Source organism: Loa loa, assembly GCF_000183805.2.
Source record: "Loa loa unplaced genomic scaffold supercont3.7, whole genome shotgun sequence".
In the NCBI taxonomy this organism is placed as follows: domain Eukaryota; kingdom Metazoa; phylum Nematoda; class Chromadorea; order Rhabditida; family Onchocercidae; genus Loa; species Loa loa.
The window spans coordinates 688170-705606 of record NW_018108187.1 but is presented as its reverse complement, the minus strand read 5'-3'; the positions used below and the strand labels follow the sequence as shown (position 1 = coordinate 705606).

General features: G+C 33.4%; 3 protein-coding genes across 5 annotated transcripts in view; 1 reads left to right on the top strand and 2 right to left on the bottom strand.

The window, feature by feature from the left end:
- Nucleotides 1-1141, bottom strand: part of LOAG_16556 — a 7617-nt gene extending 6476 nt beyond the window's left edge. For both annotated transcript variants that reach the window (XM_020449207.1, XM_020449208.1), the window contains exons 1-2: nucleotides 926-1141; nucleotides 193-425 (exon numbers count right to left, since the gene is read on the bottom strand). In XM_020449207.1, coding sequence (XP_020307335.1) covers nucleotides 193-425; nucleotides 926-1126 — 434 coding nt within the window. In that variant the 5' untranslated portion in view covers nucleotides 1127-1141. The remainder of the gene's footprint in view (nucleotides 1-192; nucleotides 426-925) is intronic.
- Nucleotides 1142-2273: 1132 nt separating this feature from the next.
- Nucleotides 2274-6863, top strand: LOAG_06485. Of its 2 annotated transcripts, XM_020447152.1 has the most exons (9): nucleotides 2274-2422; nucleotides 2864-2952; nucleotides 4680-4826; nucleotides 5058-5186; nucleotides 5340-5497; nucleotides 5815-5941; nucleotides 6154-6243; nucleotides 6298-6487; nucleotides 6553-6863. In XM_020447152.1, exons 3-9 carry the CDS (start codon nucleotides 4698-4700, stop codon nucleotides 6669-6671), a joined length of 942 nt encoding a protein of 313 aa, XP_020302587.1. In that variant the 5' UTR covers nucleotides 2274-2422; nucleotides 2864-2952; nucleotides 4680-4697; the 3' UTR covers nucleotides 6672-6863. The 2 variants fall into 2 exon arrangements, with proteins under 2 accessions (XP_020302587.1, XP_020307334.1); XM_020447153.1 differs by lacking the exon at nucleotides 2864-2952.
- A 144-nt stretch (nucleotides 6864-7007) lies between these two features.
- Nucleotides 7008-14058, bottom strand: LOAG_06484 (hypothetical protein). The gene is made up of 21 exons (XM_003142020.2): nucleotides 13880-14058; nucleotides 13686-13783; nucleotides 13256-13356; nucleotides 13033-13117; nucleotides 12870-12941; nucleotides 12499-12606; nucleotides 12239-12385; nucleotides 11940-12109; nucleotides 11539-11629; nucleotides 11309-11406; nucleotides 10941-11106; nucleotides 10471-10538; nucleotides 10274-10391; nucleotides 9967-10081; nucleotides 9531-9729; nucleotides 8998-9094; nucleotides 8529-8632; nucleotides 8327-8459; nucleotides 8068-8187; nucleotides 7666-7779; nucleotides 7008-7339 (listed from the first exon to the last, which is right to left on the bottom strand). The coding sequence occupies exons 1-21, from the start codon at nucleotides 14040-14042 to the stop codon at nucleotides 7223-7225; spliced, it is 2484 nt and encodes an 827-aa protein (XP_003142068.1). The 5' UTR covers nucleotides 14043-14058; the 3' UTR covers nucleotides 7008-7222.
- Nucleotides 14059-17437: the final 3379 nt, after the last annotated feature.

Genomic DNA, 17437 nt, shown 5'->3' with positions numbered 1-17437 from the left:
ATATATATATATATATATATATATATATATATATATATATATATATATATATATATATATATATATATATATATATATATGTACATATGTATATTGATGGTTTGAATTTACCATTAAAACTCGGTTTTATTTATTCTTCAGCCAATCACAAAAAACTAATGAAGAAAATTTTTAGAAAACAATAAAAAGTACTTGGGTGTGTCAGAAATAAGGATATCACCAGACATTGCAAGTTGCCCATGACTGTTACTACCCCATGCAAACAACCGACCATCGTCTGAAACTGCCATACTGTGACTTCGACCAGCTGATATTTGGATGATACGGACTGCATTTGATATGTGTACTGGATATATGGTATATGAGCCTTCTTTGACACCTCCTCGACCAAGTTCACCATTATAATTACTACCACATGACCAAACCTATAACTTTTCAATGTATTTTAACAATAAATAAAGAAAAAACATGAAAGGATGTTATTTTGATCCACTTTGAAATTTGAACTTAATCAAATTATCAAACAATAAAATTAAAGAAACGGAAATTCGAAAAACCACCAAATCCAACCTCCCGCATATTTAATTAAAAACCTTATCACATTTCAACGAATATTTCTGAAACCATGAAATCGAATTTAATTGTACAGAATTCTAGTCAGAAAGAACGATGTGAAAAAAACATTTGAAACAATCATTCATAATGCACAGCAGAAAGTTATGGCCGTACACTAAAAGAATACTTTTCAAATGACAACTTGTTGTCCATGAGACAAATTCCAGAATTTCACAAAGACTGGTCACAAAGAAAGAAAGGTGTAAAGATGCAGCAAATTAAAAGAAGACATATGGAAATAATCAAAGGTTTTAAAAAAAATGAACCAACCCGAAAATGAAAGAAACTGACATAAAAAAGAAGACCAAACCTTTCCATCATTAGCCAGAAACAGCGTGTGCTTTTCACCACTAGCAACAGCTTTCACAGTAACACCATGCTGTCCGGTTGGTGCACCATATACCAAATGCGGAAAAAGCATCATTTGGGCATCATTTCCAGCAGAATTTGGCCGAAAAGCCAATTGCCCGTCACTTGCACATCCGAAAACGTACAACTGGCGGCGAACCATAAGAACAAACAATCTGTAGAAAAATAGGAAGAGACATTATTTCCTCTGTATTTCAATATTATAGAACTTTTTCAATATTATAGGACATACGCAGATATAAGAGGACGAAATCATAGGACGTAGATATTTCAGAATCTCAGGTTGTATGAAATCTGCATTGCTCTTTTGCATAAATAAACCCAAAAACTGTGAGTGGGATTTCTTTTTTCTTATGAATTAATTTTCTTGTTAATAGTTTCATAGAGACCAAGATTTCTTGCATTATTTGATTACTCAGATTGTTATCCTGACGAATTTAGCCTTATATGATGGGCTTATTGAAAAGAATTCTAAGACTTAAAAGTTGTCAAATGTAGTCAATTTACTTATTTGGTAAGCCACTTTTATCCAGTATCGGATGAATCGTGATAAACAAATGGAACACAAAGGAATACCAGATGCTCTATTCCCGCACCTGTGATTTATGACCCATAAAATGAGGAAACGTTAATTTCTATCGGTGACTTATATCTTTTTCAAAATCGATAAATTGATCTCTATCAGCGCTTCAAATCATTGGCGTTATTCACAAAATTTATTTGCATTACTCCAGTCCACTCATTACTCCAGTCCTTGTTCCACCAACTTTGACAGAGAAATTTCTGTAACTGCTGAGGGAAAAAAGGCATGTTCCTCGATGTCTTTATTATGCATAACAAGTAACATTAGCTGAAGTTAATACCTACCTATATAATCGTTAACATCGGTTTAAACTTTTGCGCACATGTGTAGCCAGCAATTATAAGTCTAAATTGTTATGCAAGTACATAGCAGTTTAGATTGCTATGTGCTTGCGGTTGACTACATTAGTCTAAACTGATACCAATGAAAATGAAGTATATCTTTGATTAGAAAGCCTACAGGCTTTTTTGCTTTTTGAAGCAAACTTTCAAGCATCCATACAATGAACTTAAAATGAAAATTGAACTCAAAGTCAAGCCGTTATTCCCGAGGGTAATTTATCAGTATTATTTAACACACGGGAATAAACATATGTCCCGTAGAAATGATAATAAAAAAAAAAAAAAAACAAGCTAACAATGCAAATAAGTAAACAATTCAAAAAGTAATGGGTAAATAACGGTACGTCCTTGTAGTTCTCTATTCAGGGGGACTATGTAAAAGTATTGGGAGCACACGACAAGTTACTTAGTTAACACTGATGATCGATACACGAAGCTAAACGATGAATAATTCTATCGAGCTTTAGGAAATTTCTGCAAAAAATTCCGATCACTACTGGATTCTTCTGCTACCGTAAGTTTGTTATAATTAGAAGCAAAATTTGGAGAGGGAAAGTTAAATCTATGCGATTGAGTTGCATATACTGCCATTTTCCCCCTTTCTGTATATTTATTCTTCGGGAAAAAGTTCCCATTTTATCTTGCTGATCGATCATTCAGTTCGTCAGTTTTCGAAATTACTCAGATTCCTTCATTTTTGTATTTGGCTAGGATCAGAAAACTGGAGGTAAATTCCTATTTTTCTATCGTTAATTGAAATCTTTCCATCATTCCGGATTTTATGCTGCTTGTATGGATTCTTTAATGTTCGATTTTCTACTATTATGAACAATTTTCTATTTTCGACTTTGATTTCTAAACGAAGTACTTACTAACAAGTTTTATTCTTCTAGCGATCCACTTTTTTTTTCTCGACATAAAACTAGAAGGCTAATGGAAGCGTTATCTGTTTTAGACTTTGTATCAAATCGCGGATAATTTTGACTCGCCTCCATTATTGTCCAAGCTCATGATGTTTCTTCTATATCGCCGTTTTGTCATCCCGTTCGTAATTACTATTTAAATTTTAATTTTATCGTCATACACGGGCAGTTGGCATGGCACCTAGAAATGTCTCCCTCGTCCCGGGTGATAGCATTCATAATTATTGTCTATGAACTTTTATTTAGGAGGTATTCTAAGAGCTTCTAAAAAGCGTTTTTGAAGGCTACTTCTTGCTAGTATTTCACAAGAGTATCTGCGTGTACGTTGTTCTTAAAACTGAAATTCCATCTTTGAACACTAACCGGTATATCAGTTAAAAGTAAGGATTTGAAGTCAATTTATCCGATGTATTGTTGTAGAAGTAAGCAAAAACTGAGTGGTGAAATGAGTAATGAAAGGAATGAAAAAATGAAAAAACTGAAAAATTAAAAAAAAGGTAATGAAAAAGCTGAGTAATGAAAGGAACAAATTGCAAAAGGTATGCTAAGATAACTGGTAAAATGAGACACTGTTCAACTAATTAACCGTGACCGATAACAAGTCAATTAATAGATAAAAATTAATTAAAAACTAATCAAGAACCATTAAGAGATATGAAGGATAACTGAAGGCAAGTGGAAGAAAGTCCTGAACATTTTATTTTTTTCAAACTTAAGTTTAACATTTCACCTCGCAAATAACTTCCCTGAAACCTGCAGAAATGTTCCGGACAAGGACAAATGCAGGAAGGAGACAGAATAAAAACTAATAGAACTAATTTAAGAAAAGATTGGAATTCGAAAAGTAAATTAAAGAAAATGAAATCCTCAGAATTTCTGCTCCTTTTTCATTCCTCATATTGAGCTCTTTCTCAAGCTTACAAGCAAATTGTTTGCAAATTGAACCTTGAAAATCAAATTGAAAAGCAGATCCCTAATTCTCATTCTATCTCTTTCCTGCATTTATTCCTCGTCTGGAACATTCCTGCAGATCTTGGGGTGAGTCATTTGCGAACTGAAATGTTAAATTTAAGTTTGGGAAGACAAAATCGCCGAATAAAAAGTAAAAAATAAAATCTTTCTTTCGCTTACCTTCAGTTATCCCTCATTCTTCAAGCTTATTAGATTTCTTTTAAGCTGTTTGTTTTAATTTTAAAAAACACTACAAATTAGATGATAATGTTTCCTGCTGTCGAAGTAGCAACGATTTCACCTTATATAATCAATCATTTGTCACAATTTTTTACAGTGTACTAAAAAAAAGAAGAGATATGACAATTAGTACAACTGATCTCATCTTTATCACTGTTTAATTAGGTCGTCCAATCAGTAATGCATAAGCTGCGTAGTTATATCAATGTGTTGTAGATATTTCGGCCAACTAATATGTAATGTGATTGGTCAACCAATCAGAGCATCCTTTGCTCTTGTTTTGAGATTTCCCGGTGATTGTTAATTCATATACCATGGCAAGATAAGGAGTAGGAACTTCTGAATAAATTGCTAATAGTTTTAAGACATACTTTGCAATTCATAACTTGCTGTGGTATAGAAATGACAATACTCATCTCAGTTGAATGAACTGAATGAAGGAATCATTTACGAAAGTAATTTGGGCCTAGGTTAACTTAAGCAATAGTTGAGAATTGAAAATGACCTTGTAAGTAAATGATTTTCGACCACCTAAAAGTTGTAAAATGTTACGAGGGAGGAAACTTCTAAAACCATCTTGAATCTCGTTGGCATAAATTTGGTTACTGGTGAAAATTTTCCGAACTTTTCATTTCTTGCCACTTTTGCTTATTTCAGGTTCATCCCAATTTCGGAATGTTGCAACTAAGCAGTAAATTTGGAGCAGTATCTGATTTTAGAGTTCGTAAACTCAGTTCAGTTGCATTCCCCGTGAAGAACATTTGCATAGTTGGGTCCGGATTGATGGGTAGTGGAATTGCACAGGTTTCTCACATTTTTGCCAAATAACTTGCTTTAAATTGTACTCATCTTTCTATTGTATATTGCACTGGATCATTTTTTTGGTGATATAAAGGTCTGGTTTCGAAATAGCTTCATATTCTTAAACCTTTCTCCAAGCTTTATATGGGAAATAATGAATTACATGACTGAAATGTCAGATGATTTTTTATTTTTTATACACATCCTATACAGCTATGTATTCATTTATTACAGGTAGCAGCGCAAGCGTCGATAATGGTAACATTAGTCGATAAGACGGATGCTGTCTTGAATAAATCAAAAAAGTATATTCGGAACAATTTGGAACGATTAACAAAAAAGCAGTGCAAGAAAGGTGTAAAGGTAGGCTAGTCTCTTATAGTTATGTATTATTTCCTGTTACTGTTTTTTTGCTATTTCCATTACCTTCTCCTCGTGTATTATTTTTCTTTATATCAGCTCGTTGCTAATTACTTCGTCGTAACTGAGAGTTTTGTCAATTTATGTCTACTATAGCCGGAAGCATCAATCACTGAAAATGTAATGGAAAAAATAGTGATGACGACAAACCTTGGAGAAGGTGTTCAGAAGGCAGATTTAGTGATTGAAGCAGTTGTCGAAAATTTGCCAATGAAGCAAAAATTGTTTGAACAAATTGAGGCTATTATTACAAGGTCTTTTTTTTATGGTCAATTTTGTCACTTGGTTGTTAAAATTAGTATGACTTTCAGTAGTTTCAAAAATGATTATCCAGTGTCAAATATCAACTTATTGCTCAGTAATAATCCTCGAGTAGGCTGCTTTGCGGTTACAATATTAGATACATTTAGTAGCTGTTGAACTAATGACTAATAAATACCATAACTATCCGCACATCCATCTTAACATCAGACTGTCAGCACATGTTGGTGATTTCTATGATTTCTATGTTGGTGATTTCTATCACATCGTTTTCATAAGGAATAAAATCAATCATGCACTACGGTTCCAGACCGACACTACTTGCTAGCAATACATCTTCATTGAAGCTACAAGATATTGCAAGAAATTTAAAAAATAAATCAAGATTTGGCGGTTTGCACTTTTTCAATCCTGTACCAATAATGAAGTTATGTGAGGTAAGTCATTACATTTCTTATTGATCTTCAGTTCTTGTAGCCTTTCAGTGATTCACAGACAAATCTGTCGTGTTTCAAAAAACTATCACTTCTGGGCAATTTAAAAGCGTCGTCGGATACGAATCCAAAAAAGGACAAAAAATTAGTTGAGCCATGTCAGCAAAAAGTATGGGTCTTTGGTCCGAATCCATATGTGAAGACTGAATTTTCAGGTAGTACGGTTGACAGAAACATCCGATGATACATTTAATGCTCTTCAGACGTTCGCGAAAGCGGTCGGTAAAACGACCGTCGAATGCAAGGTAAGCTGAACCTGATAATCATATGCAGTGTCACAGTATATTCGCGAATTTCAGGATGCTCCGGGTTTCATTGTCAATCGTCTGCTGATTCCATATCTGATAGAAGCAATTCGAATGGTTGAACGGGGCGATGCATCACCACAGGACATCGATACAGCAATGAAGCTCGGAGCTGGCTATCCAATGGGACCGTTTGAACTGCTGGATTATGTAGGTCTTGATACGACAAAATTCATCCTGGATGGTGAGTTTATGGACTGCTTAGCCCATATGTAGAAACAAAGTTTTTACAGTGGGACCTAATTTCAGGATGGCACGAATCCCATCCAAATGAGAAGCAGTTCGATCCAAATCCGATGCTGAACAAACTGGTCGCTGAAGGAAAGTTTGGAAAGAAGTCTGGCGAAGGATTTTACTCTTACAAATAGGAAATGCCAAACGCAAAATAACTGCACGCAGTATCGTGATGTTACTTTAATTGAATAATGGCAGTTACTTTTGTAAGTCTAAAACTAAAATTTGTTGCAGTTCTATGCTGTAGTACTTGTCTGTCGCTATAAGTGTTAGGTAGAAAAACCCCATATCTTTGGAGCATTTACAACGACATATTAAAATACAAAATGTAGTTTAACATTACAAATTATGCCATTCCGTGTTAGCTGGTATCAGTTATGCATGAAATGTAGAGAAGCGAAGTTCTAGATAGAAATTTAATTTAAAAACAACAAATGCAAAAATAAGTCACAACTGCGAAGTAATTTTACACTGTTGTCACATTAAAGTTCATCCCGAAAAGGCAGATGTGGAGAGAAATTAAGGCTGAAATTTTCCACATCCAAGATTTCAATTTTTCCATTTGAACATTCCCTGTCTTTTCATTGAAAGAATTTAACAGTCAAAAATCAGTTTTAAGTGTGAATTCCAATTCCATACATTTCTATGATTGACAGCAAAAACACAGCATTGTGATTACCTCTCCTTACGCCATAAGTGCTTTAAACTGATTGTAATTTTCCATCACATTGTTATCGATAGCGATTTCCTTAAAAAGCTCTTTCTCCAGCGCTTCCCGAAATTCAAATAAGTCCTTCCAATGCTGGAAACTGAATCAGTTAACCGATCCAATGCTTGGTAATAAACAACGGTATGAAGCTGGATGACAAAGCATTGTTTAAATCGGTATCCAGTAATTGTTATTGCCACTCACCAAGTGCCTTTTAGGATAATGTAAAAATCTGCGAGACATGAATAGCAATGAACCTGGACTGTTCCATTGCTAATATCCTTTTAATAATGTTAATTATACATCTGTCAATTTAGTCAGATAAACTACTTGAAGCACCTCACTATCTACCCTGACGTATATACCGAGCCCTGAAACACTGTCCTCAAGTACTGAAAAACAAATGACAAAATGCTGACCTTTAGAAATACATTCTTGAAACGTCCAGTGACGTACAAGTACCAGTTATTCTGGAAATCACTCCCACTGCTTTCGCTGTTGACGATGTGTTCCGCCAAGGTAACGATAAACTTCTGAAATCGAAGTCTGTTCCATATTTGACTAATGAAAAAGAAACTAATTAGAAGCTCCAAACGACTACTCTTTTTGCCGGTGGTTCTAATTAATGCCATACTCATCAACTTAATGAAAACAACCTATCCCTAATTCTAACCACTGTATACCAAAAGGTCAAATGGCGCTTGGCACTTTACACCACGTCATTTTACAGCAAATAGCAATCGACATCACTTTCGACACGAAAGACACGTATATATTTACAATTTTCGAAAACAAGAAATGAAGAGCCAAGGGAAACTTGCATGAAGCACGTCAAGAAGTAAGTTTTTCAGGCACTCATGCAAATCAGCAAATTCACTTTCTTTAACAGTTGGTTCCACCGTATTAGGATCGGTCATGTCATGTTCATCTGTTTCCATATCCTTCAAGAATATTATTCATACAGAAATGAAAAAATGTTGTATGAAATTCCTTAGGAGCTAACGATTTAATACAATAGCTCTTTTTGTTTTTAAAGAATCCTTGAATCGCCCTTATAAAAAAAAGCATGAAGAGACTAACAAAATCATCCTTCTCATGATCCAATTCTTTCTGCTCTTTTTTCAACTTCGCGTTCTCGATTGCTTGTCTACTTCGATGAACATGCCCACTGACATGTTCGAGAGCTCTATTTAGTACTTCCCAAATCCATAATCTGAAATGTAACATACTAGTACTAAAATTAATTCGTCTTCAACTGTACACAGAATGAAATTCCCAGTACCGTTCAAACTCAGGCTTCATCTCCTCACTGAATAACCAAGCCACAACAGCACTAGCGTCAACCAGCGACATTTTCAATAATTTTGTCACCAGTACTATTACCATCTGGAAAATAATTTTGGTCTATACACATATATTTACATACAGTAAGAATATGTGAAACAAACATCAGAAAATGAATGCATGTTCCAAAACAATTCACACAAACTAATATTACAATTTGTCGTATTCCATGCACGGCGGCCCAGATGCCTCAAATGGAGTTTGGTGTATTAGTTTCTGAGTTTTATCAACGGAGATTCAAGTATATCTAAACCAAACAATAGTGTAAGTCGGACCGTAAAGGCCATTTAAAATGGTCCATCAAGGGCCAACAAACATATGACTTAGACAGGACAGCTTGGTAAAATAGCAACAAAAAGAAAACAGATCGAGGAAAATACAGCGAATAATTTTTGAAGGAAATAAACCTGTCCATGGAGCTTCCAGGTCTCATAAAGCGTCCGCAAAATAGTTAATTGCCCATCCTCTCTACCGCCAATAAACTCCTTCAGAGTTGAGTAATATCTGTGAAGACGAAAAATCTATCGGAAAGAAACAGTATTTACATGCCAAGTACAACAATATGTATATGTCGAAACATAAACCAGCTTTTTTTATCAAAGCTTTATATCATCAAAAGCTAAATGTTAAGATTATGCTCGGTTAGGCAACTAGTCATACAGGCTTAGCATGTAGATCTAAAAGTGTGTTGATCTAAAAAGTAGTTTCTAAAAGCACGTATCTAAAAACGTAGATCTAAAAACTGCAACATCAGCTGCATCGCGAAGATTATTAATGCAAAACAGCAATGTCTATTAACAGATCAGAAAACGAAAACTTCCAAACGTACTTACTAGAAGTTTTGTGACCACAAGAGCCTATCCCCTAAAGAAGAAACAGCTTACAAATCAAAAGTGACATGTCAAAATAAATTTATGCTGTATCATCAAAATTGACCCACCTCGTTAATGCAGCAAAATTGTGACTGAAAGTTTTTCGAGCTAAATAAAGCAGTACTTTGAAAAAAATAGATAATCTAGAGTTGATATCCATTCGATTTCCAGTTTTGCTACGCAATAAATCAATCATCTCATCAGCTGATATTTTCTCGCGAAAGGCTTTTTCGAGAGTTATAGCAAAGTCACGGTCTGGATGTTCATCTTAAACGAAGGAATAATCCAGTAAACATAAATAAATTTCACCGATATATTTTTTATTTCTTAATTCCCTTGAGTATTGTTCATTGCTGTGAATAATGAAAATATGTGTTACTGGCATATTCTAATCAAATATAAATTGCCGCCAATTATACTAAGGGAAGAGGTCCTTGGGACTTTCTAAACTCATTAAGAATTTGACGGAAGCAATGTTGAAATTTTGAATGAAAGGAAAATTACCATCATTGAGATCGTAGGATATAACAGGTTTCTGTGGTATCATTTTTTCAAATGCAGGAGGTAAGAACTCTGCTAATCTTTGGTGGTATGATAGCCGCATACACTTATCCAGTACCTGCATTTATTTTTCGCAAATTTCAAACATTTAAATAGGAATTAACATGAAACATCTACAAAAAACCTAATTGCTGTGTTGAAAGACATAGCAGTTTATCATCAAATTATTCTGTTTGTCCAAGTTTGAAAAGAGAAATGAAACACAATCTAATCAAAGAAAATATTAATCAAGATACTGCAATCTAGTCACCTCCCGTACGAATATATGCTTTGGAGCAAGACGATCTAATTCAGTACAGTCACTCCAATCCGACCATGACCATCGGTACTCGAAATTTGACATATGATAGCTAAACCAATCGATTAACCTGAAAAGAGAAACGTAATGGCAGTAAATCAAAAGATACTTTTACCTCTGAAATGAGAAAGTAATTATGGAATGTTTACCTATCGATACAAGCAACTTGCATCGAATCTATCCTCTGGTAGAATATTTCGGCAGCTTGTGCTATTACCTGAAGAAAATTTAATGTAAACCGATTTGTATATTATAGCAACACACTTGAAATTAATGCTACCCGCTTAAGTGAAATTAAACTGCACGAAATATCTAAAATGAAAGAAAAAAGGACATCTACCAACATATATTATCTTATCTACTAATATATATTATGTTTATTCCTAAAATGAAATGTTGAGGAAACGAAACATTCCTACCCCAAGTTACAAAAGCAAAAACATGTGAATCAAAAATTTAAAAATTCTCCCCCTTTCGGTAAGCGCTAAGCAAAATGAATTTAAAACAGCGGACGGAAGGAAATCACCTGAATGATAAATGGATACAATCTATTTTCCGACGGCAACGAAAAATTTAAGGAGCAAATTACCAAGCAGGTGACTTTTGCAAATTTACTTACCTGAGGCATACTTTTAGTTTTGCACAATTCGATCAATAAACTTCCATAAAATATTGGCCGAGTAGGTGCCTCGGGTAAATGAAACAACTGTGAAAAGATCACTTCTAATATAACATAGTTTATTGGTACTAATGTGCGTTTATCGTATTCCAATAACCTTGATGCACTAAAATTTCAATACTTGAATAACATTATAAGAGACAAATTCCCTATCCAACGTGCAGAAACCTGCAAAGTGAAGAAATGACGAGCTATCAGTAGGCAATTTCGACAAAGTATCTTGAGAAATGAGGTTAAGAGCAAAAAGGTAGTGAAACAAAAATTATCTTCAAAAAACCAAAAAAAAAGCTTGTTCAAAATGCATATACCATCTCTTTCTGTTTGTTTTTTCCTGATCCAAGATCCACCGTAATTCCTCTTCAACCAGGAATCGTTCTATAGAATGCGCCCCAGGAAGAAGCGGTCCCTTAGATATATAAAATGTATGAATGAAATATTAAAGAAATGGGCGCTTTCAGCTAAGAAAAACCAGTGTGAATCACATTATTATGCTAAACTCTGAATAAAACTTAAGGATTCGTAAACAAAAAAAATTTACATCATCTGGGCAATCGGCGTAATCAAAAAAGCGGAACACCACACTCGGAAGAGGATAGATACTGTTCGGAGTATGTGGTGGTGGTTCAAAGCTGAAATAACAAAAAGTTGAAGAAAGTAACTGAATTAAGTTAACAACAAAAAAATATTTAAATTAAATGTAGCAAAGTCATGTGAAAATAAACCAATACACAGGTGGAAATGATGTTAATTTCTAAAAGGCATAAAGTTTAAGGGTAGTTAGCGATTCTTATGGGCGAAGGTGAGTGCCTTTCTACTATCTTTTCTTTCTCGACCTTCTGTTTAATCATTTTTAGTTCCGGTCTGACTTTCTTAAAAGAAAATTTTAACAAGATAGGCAATAAGAATCACGATAAGAAGAAATCAGATGAAAAAATACACCTTGGCAAACTATGCTGTAACGCATCCGCTAATGTCCCATCAAAAGCAACATAATGACGGGTGATAAATTTTTCCCTCCATCTGTCAGACCGTAATTTCAAGATTTGCGCCCATAAGCAATCCAAATATTCTTCTTGTTCGTGAATAGATCTTGTCCAAACTTGCAGAATCTACAAACACTTCTCAGAATCGATTGAGGTATGCAAAACAAAAAAAAAAAATCAAAGTAATAACCTAAATCACTTACTGACTTGAAAAAGATTTAACAAATATCAAAAATCCCAAAAACCCTAATGTACCTTCACATGCTCCTTATTTCGCGAGTGCAGATATTTTTCAACAGTGTCCAACATAGCACTTAACTGGTCTTCATTTTTTTCGGCAAGCTCTTGGCCAACCCAAGGAAGACAATGCAGAAACACATAGATAAACCAATCACGTCTTACCTGAAAAAGCAATACGTAGCCGAATCGAACCCACTTAATGTAATGGGTTTATAGACATGAATGGTCCAATCAAAATTCACGATCTAATAAATACGCGAACTATGAAGCTATACCTGCGGTATCCCTGCTTGGGAAGCACTGTTTACGAGATCGCCAAGGAAATCTACGAATGAATCCAGTGTGATCACCCTACAGTTGACCAAATCAGAAAAAAATATCACCTGAAACATAAATTATGAATTATAACTCCTGCAAGAAGTGAATAATACCAAAATTCAACAAATAAATAATCCCAAGAAAGCTTTTATGGATATACCTTGAATTGGTATTTCCAACGAAATTTAGTGTTAAAGTCACTAATAAAATTCTCAATTTCCATTTATCCAGTTTTCCAATAAAAACACTCAACTCTGATTTCAACGCACATAAAATCAATAAATTTGTAGAAAAAAACCAAAATAACACGAAGAGTTGAAAATTTTACAACGTATAAAGCGTGATCAAAATCATTCGCTTTCATCAATTCGTCCAATCTCGAAAGCAGTTTGTCCAAAAGCTGCAAATTAAAATGATGAATGCAATAAAGAGACTCGGTACAACAATCTATTGTGAAAAATTTTGCAGAATCGAAACATAAAATGCAGCACCTCCGCACCGAAATTGTATTTCTTAGCATTCAGCAACCCAACCAAAGTGGAATAAACCGTCAATTTATCCGGCATATTGCATATACTGAAAAATAGAATATAAACAGCAACATTTCGTGAAATTTTAGACCAATAAAATGCTGACCAGACATTATGAATATCAAATAACTTAAAATCGTCTAGAAATATACGTCTAGAAATATTTAAAATGAACTAAACATACCAGTTCACGAGAATTTCAATGATGTGTTCTTTGTACGTGTCCAAATCCGTTTCCAAAACTTGCGCTAGACTTTCCAAATTTGATTCTAATGATGAACTGCTCTGAACAGATTTTATAGAAAAAAGGCTAGGAGGGAATATTTTTCTGGATATGCTAAATTCAATTGAAAAATGAAGCATAAGGGTTTAACATGGGTACTGATTAAACCAAGCAAGGCTAAACAGCTTCCTCCTGCCTTTCTGGTTATTTCACTATTACATTAACAATGCCCTTTCGCATTGTCTATTAATTCGAATCAAATTCTGTGGGCTTTAATCACTAGATTGCTTTCTATCACTACTACTAGTAAGTTTTTCAAGGATGTATAATGCTACGAACAGAGAGGTAACTCTGAAACAGTAAACCTTTAGAAAAAGACGAAATTATATACCTTCTCACCAACACGTGTTAGCAGCTCTGTTAATTTGTACATAATTTCATCTTTCACCGCATCTGAACCATGTCGTTTTCGCTTGCATGAAATATCGTCTACAACAATCCTGCTACTTATTCATTACACACTTCTATTTCTGTATAGCGTTTACTTTTGCGTTTACTTTTTTCCGAAAATCTGAACAAATTTACCTTCTTCTAAACCGACATGTCGTCGCCTTTCTCGCTGATCTCCATCATCCTGTCCGCTAAAATGACGTCCATTGCCGAAATTTCGTCTTCGGTAATTACGACCTCTTGTACCAATGTCAAATTCTGAACGACCATTTCGTTCCTTCTCTTCTTCATCGCACATTACGTATTTCTGTTCTGGGGAAATTCAGTAATGGTGTTGTTACAACTTGATATTTTGAGACATTTACTTCAGTGTTCAAAATGCTATTTAAATGGCAGTACCGAAAGTTAGACGAAGGACGAATGGACGATAAACAATTCAATACTTGAATTAAGACCTGATATCTATATTTCGGTACAAAGTCAATTGTTTAAATTGGAGAAGTAAAATATATGATGTCAATATCTTCTTGAAGGACTTTATATGTATGAGAATCAGTTTAGCTTGGACTTAGATCTAGGTCACAATAACTACAACAGTACTTAAAACCTGGTCCCGGATGAAACGACTGATATTTGACCACTTTTCCTGGTTCACAATTAGCATGTAGTTTCGTTGTGCTTCTAAAATATTCCACGGTTTGCAACAACCGTGAAAACATTCATCTACCAACACGTTCGTGTAATACTGTGACGTCGTTGTAGAAAGCGAAATTGATGGATGTAACGAAGTTCTTTAAGTAGTATAATCTTATGTTCGAGGATTATCACGCAAGGATCAATTCCCAGGACGTATGTAGTCAAGAATTCTGAAATGAGCATAAAGTTCTGGAGTAAATCAGGTAATCTGGAGTAAATCAGTTCTGGAGTAAATCAGTAAAAAAAAAAATTGATCTTGGTTTTACTAAATAGTGTCTCCTTCGAATAATTATTCATTGCTTCAAAAAACTAAAAAAAGCAAATTAGTGAGATGAAAGCAGGAAATAAATTATGCAGGAACAAACTTTGAATTTAGGAAGTTTTAACAAGATTCGTGAGACTGCAATTCATCAAATCAGAAAAGATGCTAACCAAATTTTATTTATTTTTGCATATGATTGCTCACTTTTTGAGTTTTTGCTCCTGAGGGTGATAGCATATCAGAGATTCGCTGAAATGTCATAGAAGTCTATAATTCCTCACTGAATGCAATTGTCGTTTTGAAGGCAAAGTGACGAATCAACTTTCTTTTTAATTATTCCATTTAGTTGCTAACTGACTTAGTTTCCTTTTCTTTCTTTTTCACTTCAGTTGGTATTTTACTTTTTTGGAACACTTTCAATTCACAGTACGTATAACGAATTGAAATTCTTAAATTTACTGTATTATCACTTTTGTTATATTTAGAAATGAAACTGTAATTATTAGATTAACAATCGAAACACGTCTTGTAGAAGTTGGCAAATTTAGCAAGAAGAAGTTGGAGAGAATGAAAGATTGAAATTGGATAGTTAGCCTAGCTGTAGAACGAAGTTTTAAAATAACAGACGGAATCATCTCGCAATCGAATATTACAAAGGGAAAGAAAATCAAAATTTAAGATAAGTTGCATTTTGGTACAATTTGAGATTGTTTAACCAGAGGCTAATGAGATCTCAGCTTTAAATACTATTCATTTTCCAATTTTTCCTTTTTCTAATTTTCTGCTGTTATTGTTGATTTTGAAATCATCAGTCATTCTCCCATTTTTATTCCCACTTTTTTTTCATCTGTTATCGAAATGGGTTCATATATGTTAAAGCTGATTTAACTTTTATAGCTGAATTTTAATCCATCAAGATTAGCATAGGTAATACTAAGATTTGATAAAATTTATTTTGACGTATTAGCTGTCGCAAATGTGAAGAAGTTATGCACGAAAGAAAAATATAATAAAATCATCCAAATTTTTTTTCTGTACACGTAGCTATACACAGAATTGTATTTATGTTTATTGTTTGCGATATGCGCTAATATAAGCGTCCATCCACGCGATCGTTTAATCTCTGAAGGATTCATATATCCTTCGCATATTCTTCAAATTGATGTCTTTGAAATTATCTTATGGCGACATCTCTATGGAATTAGCTTTATGCATCGTGTTTTGTAACTCTTAATGATTATGCGACATGAATGGAGTTTCTTTTGTTTAATTAGCTTAATTATCCAAGTTTGAGATAAAATAAAGAGAAATTTTGCTGTGTTGTGTTATCCACTAAATTAGCAGCAAATGACAAGTATCACCTGCTGAGTAAAAATCATTATTTGATGAGAAATTTGTTGTCACAGAAAGCATAAACAGATGTTAGTATGATTTTTTGGTGTTATAAGCCATATATTATTTTTAAAAAAAGAAAAACCGCAATATATTTGTTTGAATAATTCCACCTTAAATTATAAAATGATCATTGGTTTGCAAAATTATATCGAATATGTCCTGTATTTGAATATTCTATTGCATAAAACTCATTAAAAAGTATTCCTAAAAAAAATTATTATTTCATAATTCATTGCCATATAAAAAGGCGCATTTCTTATTTCTTTTTCCAGATCGAAACATTTATTAAATTATTTATGATAATTGTGCAAATTGAACATTATAATCTGCAAAATGTTCATTAATATTTCCAAATTCATAACTAATATTTAGCTGAAAAGAATTGTTGACTGTTAGTAATCACATATTCATATATTTCAAGTAGAATATCCATTTCATATCTGTTTGGTCATGTATTTTTTTCCAAATAATTTTTTTTTCTGTTTTTTTTAGATAAGTTTTTTTTTTCTGAATAATTTCGTTTTCTTACCGGGAATTATAGCTTTTGCAAATTTATCCGTATCGATATATTCTTTTCCTCTTGAAGTTTTTTTTTTTTCGTTTGATTATACTAATAAGTTCGTTGAATTGTTTCCTATCATGAGATCAGATCTTTCTAAAATCATCGCATTATTATGGTAATTCGAACAAACGTCATTCATTATTTATCTTATTTCCGATCTAAATTCAACATTTACTCATTCATAATATTTCAAGTAAATAAAACTTCATTTGCTCGAAACAGAAGTCTCAATTACTAAAAAACTTTTTACTTTTAAATTTAATTTTCGATTATTTATGAGCCAACAAGATTACTTTTCGTTTTTCCATCGAAATCACGTCACTTCCTTCAGCTTTTCTATCCTTTCAAATATAATAATTGTATTTGCATTTTTATTTAAGAAAATAGAAAAGGATAAAAATATTTGAAGATAACAAATTAAAAAATACGATTAGCCTTAGATGAATGCTTCAACTTGACAAGATGCAAAGGAAATAAGAAGTATGCGACCTTTTTCACGGTGATTTCTTGTTTCTTTTTGCAGCCATTAGTGCTTACTTAATTTGCATACGACAACAATGAAAGGATTGTTGTTGTTATAGTAGTAGTACTGAATGAGAATTTTAGATTTCGAAATTAAATTGAAATTTGCTCAAATTAGCATTATTCTGTTATGTCTGACATTACTTCTCAAAATTTCATTTCTAAAGATGTCAGAAAAAAGAAACGATATTAATGTGTTTTAGTATATCATCCCTCTCTCTCTCTCTCTCTCTCTCTCTCTCTCTCTCTCTCTACT

What these genes read in the sequence shown, in the direction of transcription:
- LOAG_06485 (XM_020447153.1), top strand. Translation starts at nt 4,698, where the DNA reads ATGTTGCAACTAAGCAGTAAATTTGGAGCAGTATCTGATTTTAGAGTT. An exon ending in AGTGCAAGAAAGGTGTAAAG is followed by an intron (nt 5,187 to 5,339) that starts GTAGGCTAGTCT and finishes TGTCTACTATAG; the next exon opens with CCGGAAGCATCAATCACTGA. An exon ending in CAATAATGAAGTTATGTGAG is followed by an intron (nt 5,942 to 6,153) that starts GTAAGTCATTAC and finishes CTGAATTTTCAG; the next exon opens with GTAGTACGGTTGACAGAAAC.
- LOAG_06484 (XM_003142020.2), bottom strand. Translation starts at nt 14,042, where the DNA reads ATGTGCGATGAAGAAGAGAAGGAACGAAATGGTCGTTCAGAATTTGAC. An exon ending in TTGATCACGCTTTATACGTT is followed by an intron (nt 12,607 to 12,869) that starts GTAAAATTTTCA and finishes TTTATGTTTCAG; the next exon opens with GTGATATTTTTTTCTGATTT. An exon ending in TTACAGCATAGTTTGCCAAG is followed by an intron (nt 11,630 to 11,939) that starts GTGTATTTTTTC and finishes TTGTTATTTCAG; the next exon opens with CTTTGAACCACCACCACATA.